The following is an 8,946-nucleotide window of genomic DNA, read 5'->3' on the forward strand; positions in this document are numbered from 1 at the left end:
ACATAATTTACAAGATAATCACACAAATTCGCTAGAGAGCTATAATAATGCCTATTTACACAAGTAGAGGTAAAGGTCAATGGTAGCCAAACTCAGTCACTCAATGCCCTCTTAAGTAAAAGCAGGGAAGATACTGTATTTAGCTAGCGTTTAACAGCTCAACAATGTAAGGAATGGGCGATTTTTTGTACCGTTCTGTGCGGCAATATGGTGTGTCAAACTTATGTGCAGACCGTGTTCTTCTACCAGAGATACCAGAACACATCTGCTGCTGGAGTCTTATTTTATTGTAAATTACTAAGTGTTAAGTTAACGTATTTTTCGAAATGAGATAAGATTGTAACGTGTTTGCTACTTGTGTACAGACCTCACAATTCAGCCGTGAGGCTGCAATGGGTTTTGGTTTTCAATAAACAAAATTTACATCTTATTGTAAATTATGTGTGGTGAAGGATGTTGTATTGGGACATTTCTAGCCTTTCTCTGCTAACTTTGCTTTGTTTTCCTCCTCAGGGCCCAAGGAGATGTCCAGAAGTCACCATCATTGGCAAGTATTTTTTTAAGATTATGACTTAAGAGCCTGAGAATACTTTGAGCTGTTAAGTGCTAGTTCATCAACTTTTTTAACACCATGTAACACTTAGTACTAGTAGTAGAAATTAAGCATTATTGTACAGTGTTAATGGAAAAGTAGCATTAGTGTACAATGCACTTGTGTTTACAGAATTCAGCATTGTTGTACAATGTATTTGTGATTATAGAGATTGACCATTATTGTATTAGTGTTTATTATCTTAAAGTCAACACGTTTGTACTGCAATTTCCAACACAAGAAATTGGACTTGCGGTACCCAAATTTTCAACTAGTCAAGGAACTTTGTCGTATTTGTGTTTCTAATTATCTGCCCATCCCCCCCCCCTAGTACTAGTAGTAGTAGAAATTGATTATTGTACAGTGTATAACTGTCTGCCCCCCCCCCCACGGGTGACCTTGCCAGTGTATCTGGACCAGTACTAGTAGTTGTAGAAATTGAGCATTATTGTACAGTGTATAACTGTCTGACAGTAACTGTTGTGTTTGTCTGCCCCCCCCCCCCCCAGGTGACCCTGCCGGTGTATCTGAACCAGACGCGTGCCGACCTGCTCTTTACGGTTGACCTGCAGACGGCCGGCAGCCGCTCGGGCGCAAACCACGGCTTCTACGAGCACGGCGTGGCCCTGCTCGCCGCAGAGTGGACATAGACGGACTCTTAAAGTCAACTAAAAGTCAGAGCATTTCTAATCGACCAAATGAAACAACCAAACACTGATTTTATTGGCTAGCTTACCGCTCAGTGTGCAAAGTAGACTGAGATCAGACGAGTATGTGTGTGCCAGTGGTGAATGATAGAGGGAGAGAGTATAGAAGAGAAGGGAAAAGGAGTGAGTTTACAAAACAGAGGCTTCAGTAAGGTACTGAAGTCAGAAATGATATTTGAGAAGTCAGGACTGTGAGAGATTGTGTCAGTGCAGGGAAAAGTGTGAGTTGGATGGAGGAATGGTGCAGAAAAGACTGTGAGAGAGGAAGTGATGTTGTTTAGAAGAAACGATGTACTGGGAGACAGAAGAGTCTGAAGATGAAGGAATTAAGAATTTACATGTGGCACATGACATATTTAGCTTTATCAAGCAGAAGTTGCTGCGTGGTTTATCTTTGCTGGAAAATAGGTGTAGTAAATATCTTTGTTTTGATCAAGAAATTACGTAAACTTCAGACCTATAAAAGTAGACAATAGTGATATACCAGAGTGTTAATGATTGTGGTCATATTCATACTAAGAGCTCTGAGGTTGATGTGCAAAACTATTGAACTGTTCAAGATTGCCTTATGAATTGACTAGTGTGTTCCAAGAGTGTTTCAGAAATATATTGGTGGTGTAGAGCCTATTAAGAACGTTACATTTAATAGTGAACATTAAAGGTGTGATTATATAACAAGAATACTGTCTTGTGGTGTGTTCATTCTGTCCTTTCTACTTGACAAGGAAAGGAGTTCCACTGGAAAATATGACTTTGTTCCCTCATACGTCATAAAGCACTGCTGTTGCTGATGCTGTTGCATCTGAGTTGGTAAAATACATGAAGAAAGTTAAACTGTCATTAAGCTGATGAAGACAGAGATTCAGTCGAAACTCTCTGGTGAGTTAATCTCTTTTTGAGTTGAAGAACAGTTAAATTTTCTTCATCAGATCAACCATTAAATTTGCTAAATAAAAACCGTTCTCCCTACTAATTATTTATCAGGTTTCAACCGGTTGTAACTCTGGTTACCGTAATAATTAAACGGGGTCTAAATGACTTGACATTACACTCCCTTCTGTGCAGCTGTAGTTGTATTATGCTCTCCAAGCAGAGGTTAGTGGGGAAGATTGTTACCTTTCTATATATGCCCCGTTATTTTCTGTTGCTACCCCCACCAACCTCTGCTTGGAGAGTAGTATTATAGGCCAGTGCAGCACCAACTTTACGATAATGTCTTTATGATACAGAAAAGTTATGATAGTGTCTGCATTTGCCATGCCACAGTTAGTCAAAAATAGTAACGGACATCACAGTACAGAGCCTGCATCACAAACATGTCTCGGTAGAGTTAGATGTTCTAGGTTTAGCTGTAACAAGTCATTCGCTGTAATGTAGCCAGAAGCCACCATGCTGCGTACCTGCGAAGCTTTAATGTGTGTTACGCCGAAGGGCGGTTATACCGGCTATACTGATGCAGATATAGAGGTATACGCAGACCTTTAAAAATGGTACAGATATGAAAACCCCTACATGACATTGAGGTCCCTTTGCTGTCCTGACTGGTTGCATCCCAATTTCTCAGTAAGGCCACACCAAGTAAATTTTATGGATGACGTCCTTTGGAGACCCTAAATCTAATGCAAGAGGGCAAAAAAAAAAAGAAGGGCCCTAAAAAACAAGATGCCTAGATTAGAAATATACTAAGAGACAACAAATGTTAGGACACAAATTGAATGAGGTGACACAGTGTAACAAGCAAGAAGTCTTTTATTCATCATCAAAACAGCAATAAATCAGGTGGAATAGCAGTTGTCCTCCTGTCCTGTTGTCGCGTTACGGGTTTCACGTCAATCTGACGATTTGCGGCACTGTCATGACTCTGGTCATAGTTACAGCATGGAGGTAGAAATTTTCTACCTCCATGGTTACAGAAAGCGGAATTTCTTTTTTCTAGGAACGGGCCAAAATCAATGTGCGCGTGGACGTCATCCATAAAATTTACTTGGTGTGGCCTAAGCTAGAATGACAACAATGTTGTATAAACAACAGCTGTAATGCTGTTTACCAAGTTCTTATGATAGCAAACATAGACGCTGTACCATTCATACAGAACCAACTGGTATGGAATGTAATCTCCAAGCAGATCATACGGTGGAAAGGCAGTATCCATTGGCCTGAGCTGTATCCATTACTCTATTCTAACAGACACTCCTCTGGCCAATGGATACAGCCTTACCACCGTATGATCTGCTTGGAGATTAATTGAATGCTGAATTTTTGCTCTTCTGTTTACCACTTGCTGCTCCATTTTCTGTAGAAAATCGATAAGGCCCAATTAACTCCACACAAACACAAAACATTTGTACCCTGCACGTGTACAATAATTATTGTATTTCTGGAATCTTTTACGGTAAATCATCTCAACTCATGGAACGTTAAAATGACAAGCTGTCGTCCCGGCAGTGGGCTTTGTTTTGTCGATGTTTAAAGTTCACTACCGTCACGGCCCACTACTGTAATTCCAGATTTTTTTTCACTGCACTGTTATGTTCACAGTTTTCACTGCCACTTCTGCACCGTGAACTTGTCATTGCGGTAATAATTCCCGGACTTTCTTTTTCCTGCTCCTGTGAATACGTATATAGTTCCGTGAACATGTTCATTTTTCTCAGACCGTGAACTTTTGCTACCGTGAACATAACCGGCGGCCACAGTTGTGTGTGTCCGGAACGGGCTAAAGGTTAAAGTTCCGCCAGCCGATCGATTATGCAATATCCTGCCGGCCTGCTGCTCATCAGAGCGAGTCGCGACAATCTGGGATCGCGACAAGTGGTTCGGCTCTGTCGGCTGTCAGAAGAGCTGTTCAATAGTAGCTTTTCTACACACGTTATACAGGATCGGCTGCGCGCTGCTGGCTCGTTCTGCGCGCAAACAGACGCGGTTCGCACGGATCTTCCGTCAACAGGAGCGGACAGAAATGGGTCAGCCCGAACAATCCGCCGGCACGCAGGGACAGGGACGGGACAAGAAAAACAGGAGAAGCCGGAAAAAGGGACAGAAACCGGCGGAAAAGGCGGGCGACAAGCAGGGTGGCCGTCCTGAGGATGATTTGGGAGAGGGCGCGGCAACAGCTGGTAGCAGTGCCGCAAAGGGGCGGCGCAGGAGGGACAAAGCTGGTGCCACCGCTGCAAAGGGACAGGAAGTAAGCCCAGGTAAAGGTGCCGCAGCCCCGGTTCAGGACGGCGGCGTGCAGACGCCAGACGGAGCGGGGCGGGAGTCGGGGAGGGACCGTAACGGTACCGGGTCAGACGGCGGGGGCACACGGGCCCTGCAGCCGGCGGGGAGGAGGGTGCACCTGTCCCGGGGGAGGCAGCCACGCCGGCCGGGGAGCCGGACCAGCAGGACAAGGCGGGGTCGGACCAGAAACGGCGGAGAAACAAGAAGAGCAAAGAGTCCAAGCTGCTGGTCTACCGCCGGCTAGGGGAGTACATGCCCGAGGAGGACGAGAAAAAGGTGGATGAAGTCCTCTCGAAGCGAGAAACGACGGAAATGGACGATAAATCAAAAATGGCTGCGGGGGTGGACGGCGCGGGTGACGTGGCCGCGGCTGTCCAAAGTCCGACAGGTGGTGCTGCGACAGGTGCCTTGGCAACTAACGGTCCCGAGGAGGGGGAGGGCGAGGACTCCTACTACAGCATCCTGGCTCAGCTACAGGAGACCGTGGAGCAGGCGGCAGAAACTCTGTCCCCCGCGGCTGAGGGCGGAGTCAAAGTCGAACTTGATCTTGAAGAAGACTCGCCCGGCTCGTTCGAGGCTATCCTGAAGTTTGCGGCAGCGATGGAGAGTGAAGACGCCACGCCAGCCCCGGAGGAGAGCCCGCCCCCCACACCTGCAGCCGCCGACTCGCCGCCGCCGGGCCGAGACATTCCTGAAGTGCCGACCAGCCGTAACAGCGACGCGGGAACCGGGCAAGTCAGCTCAAGTGGCAGCCGCGGGACCAAAGATAGCCGGGATGTTGACACGGCGATTTCGCATGTCGCGGAGAAAGAGGCAGAGGTTGGGGAGGATATGGAAGCCGCCGCCGAGGTGCAAGGCGCGGAAACACCCGGGGACATGAGTTCAGACGGAGGGGACCGTTCTCCACAAACCAACGCCAATGTCAACGACACGGGAGCCGCCGAGACCGAGCCAAAATCAACAGAGGAGGAACATTCAGCCGGGTCAAGAGTTGGCGCGGAGGAGAGCTGCGAAGAGAGTAACATACCAGCGCCGCCCGAATCCTGTAGCACAGAGGTAACACAGATCGATCGTGGTGAGGTTCCAGCCCAACAGGACACAGAAGAGCAGGACGCGCCGCCGGCCACAAGTGCTGCTGAAAATCCGGGCAGAGCCGAAGCAGAACCGGACCAAGTGAGCGACACCACAGATACAGACGCGACATCTCCGGCCGTAGAACTCGCCACCGTCATCCCATCAGCAGCCGAGGCAGAGACCTTCCCAGACACGCCGGAGAAGCCAGAATCAGAAGATGACACGACGGAGGCAGTTAGCGAGGAAGACCTGCTTCTGAACGCCGAAGAGGGCGACTCCATCGCCATCGCGCTCCCCAGGCACCTGTCAGAGGAGGTGGAGAGTACAGCCGACATGGGAAACAAACCGGCAAAACAAAAACCTGCTACCGAACAACCTGCCAGTAAACAGGAGGCGGTGGATGACGCGACTGCCCCGGTATTTGACGATGATGCTGTCGCGGACACTTCTACATCAATGTCACCCGATAACCAGTCAAATTTGCCAACAAGCGACGCGCCACCAGCAAACCAAACCTCGGAGGATGAGGTCGAAGTAGAAGTGACAGTTCCAAACGAGCCGCCCGGCAGCCAGGGGAACGCGGGAGAAGAGGAAGAGGAGCCGACCGAAGTCCCAAACTACACCCCTCCCCCGCCCGCAGATGCCGCCATCCCGGAGGAAGAGGCGCGCGCTCAGCCGAAACCGCAGGAGAAGGCGATCGTTATCGGGAACGCGGCCACTCTTCCGGATGATATCCCGTACATAGACGGCGTGGATGAGCCAGCAGAGGAGGGACCTGACACCGAAGCGCAACCCGCACGGGCCACCGAAACCACTCCGCTCACAACACAAGCGGAGACGGCTCCGGTAAAAATTCCTAAAGTCGAGGAAGAGGAGCCTCTGATCGAGACTCCGGAGCCTACACGGGAGGACGAACCCAGCACCACACCACAGGAGAAACAGAAGAAGAAGAAGAAGCGGTCCAAGTTGTTCTCGTGCATGTTTCCGTGCGTACAGCCGCAGAAAGAGAAGAATCACTAGCTTTCACAAAAGGTAGGAGACGCAAGAAAATGACAGAGACTTTATGAGAAATTGTAATTGTAGCTGTAACGCAAAAGTATCTGCCACAGCTACAGCTATATGTATAGTCCTTGAACAATTTGATGACAGTTTGGACAGAAATGATGCAGATAAGATGGGTAGGACATTAGTCAGCATTAGGAGCCATCGCTTGAGTGACTCTGCCATGGAAGCAAATGTAAATAATCTATCATGACAGCTATAATTACCCAATAACTCCAGACTGTGGTGAACCTCATGTTTTTCTGGTTCAAGATTTATAATGATTTCAGATATCACTATTGACTAGGATTGGCTGTAATAGATGTTGTCTGTTGTGAAGTAATTTTTTTCTTAGGCCACACCAATCTAATTTGTTGGTTCTCGGATTTTGTCTTAGAAATATGAAATGACAGCAAAAAAAACAGGTCTAGGCATCATATTATAATTTATAGCCCCAAATGCTACGATAGAAGCCATGAACCTAACACAAAAGGCTGTGTTAATAAAACATTGAATTTTGAACTTTTAATGAAACCACTGCATTGATAGATGGAAAAACTGTAGAACTAGGACGGGACTTTTCTCAACTGTGTGGGGCAAAATGTGAGCATTGAGTTGATTCAGAACCAGAATTTTTTTTTTTTTTTGCAAATCAGAAAAGAAATGAAGAGGCGAATCTAAGAACCAACAAATTAACTTGGTGTGGCCTTACCCTGTAAGAAACCACAGCCATGATTGTATGCTGCCTCCCTGCCCAGATGTTCCCAGTCAGCTGTGTTAGAATCCTGTCATGTATCGGTAGTGACTTTAACGAGCCAGACGCCCATCTAATGGAACATGTTTGCAAACCGTGTCCTATCCCTGTTAGGTTCAAGTGTGGAAATAAATTTTTGATTCTGACAAGGTGTTTTTTTGTGTGTGTGTGATGAAAGTACTGATGTAATCTCACTGTTATCTGTGGCCATGAGATCTGTTATCATGAAGTGTAGAGTGAAGTACAAGGCAGATGGTGCAACTTAATCAATCTCCAAGCAGATCTTTTGGTGGCTGCAAAGACAGTATCAAATTGGCAGGGCGGTATCCATTTGGCAGACAGTTTATACAAACCTTCGATTATAAAACACATCTGTACTTATATCTACATCATTACTGAAGAAGTGAGAAGAAGCCAAATTATCATAATTATTAGACTATATGTCCATAGTACATAGAATTAGCACTAGCTTGTACATTGTATATATTCATTGCAAACTGTGACATCTTTCCTGTGACCTGTACTGAACCCAGTGGGTATTTAGGTACAATAAGGTCTTCATTCATATACTAGTACTACCATTTGCAACCCGAAGGTGTAAAAAAAAGATACCAGTACAAGAGAGCCTGATAAAAATGCTAAAAACAAACCAAAAATAAGCCCAAACCTCTGCTTGGAGAGTAGGAGGAACCGGGGAATCCCAGATTGTACAACAGTTGTAGCAGGTATGAGGCCACAGAAACTCGTATTTCCCCAGAACTATTGTAGAGTGGAACTCGTTGCCACCAAGCAAAGTTGGGGCATCATCACTAGAAAGCTTTAAACAACTCCTGCAATCAAATGTGCAAAGATTGAGTGTAACAAGTCATTCGGTGTGATATAGCTAGCTGCCCGCGCCGCGTGCCTGCAAAGCTGGTGTGTTACGCCAAAGGGCGGTTATACCGGCTATACCGATACAGATACACAGGCACTGGGAAGAAAATAAGTTTTTTTTTGCCCCCAAAGACTGGTAAAAGACCATCTTATCACTCTGGTACATCTGATGCTACACATTTGTATATCAGCCAATTTTTGGTAGACGTGTTAAAACTACATTTGTAGGCTTCCCTTGTCAAGTGACATGTGATGACACCAGTATTAGTAGATCTGTGCTCGATTCAGGTCCGATCATAAAACAATTGCTTGAAAATAGACAGTGCCCAGATTGGTTTCCTTTTTAATCTCGAACAAGTATTTGGAGATTTCAGACTTCCAGTTGTGGGTATCCATGGACAGTTTTAACAGTACTGTATGATAAGAGGGAAATATCCCCATTGAATTGCATCATATCATAATGTAATACTACTCTTTTGATCCTATGATGTAACTTCCTACCATGATTTCATCATCAGCCAAATTTTTTAAATCAGCCAAATTTTTGAGGTCACACATTCCTCCCCACACACCACAACGTGATCCCGATGGAACACCAAGTTCGTGACCCCATCACTCCAGTGAAACCCTGTCCCGATGACTCAATTCACCAGGTTAAACATAGTCTCCACAAGACTCCTTTTGCT

The 8,946-nt window shown here is 46.2% G+C and overlaps 1 protein-coding gene and 1 pseudogene across 1 annotated transcript in view; both read left to right on the forward strand.

Annotated features, from left to right (window-relative positions):
* LOC109483988 (cytoplasmic dynein 1 heavy chain 1-like) overlaps positions 1–1,980 on the forward strand; it is an 82,257-nt gene extending 80,277 nt beyond the window's left edge. Inside the window, 2 exon segments of the mRNA XM_019787145.1 lie at positions 514–547; positions 1,102–1,980. Of these exon segments, the coding sequence (XP_019642704.1) occupies positions 514–547; positions 1,102–1,242 (175 nt within the window). The 3' untranslated portion in view covers positions 1,243–1,980.
* Positions 1,981–4,014: 2,034 nt separating this feature from the next.
* On the forward strand, positions 4,015–7,094 carry LOC109484014 (annotated as a pseudogene).
* Positions 7,095–8,946: the final 1,852 nt, after the last annotated feature.

Source organism: Branchiostoma belcheri, unplaced genomic scaffold, assembly GCF_001625305.1.
Source record: "Branchiostoma belcheri isolate BF01 breed outbred unplaced genomic scaffold, Haploidv18h27 scaffold68, whole genome shotgun sequence".
In the NCBI taxonomy this organism is placed as follows: domain Eukaryota; kingdom Metazoa; phylum Chordata; class Leptocardii; order Amphioxiformes; family Branchiostomatidae; genus Branchiostoma; species Branchiostoma belcheri.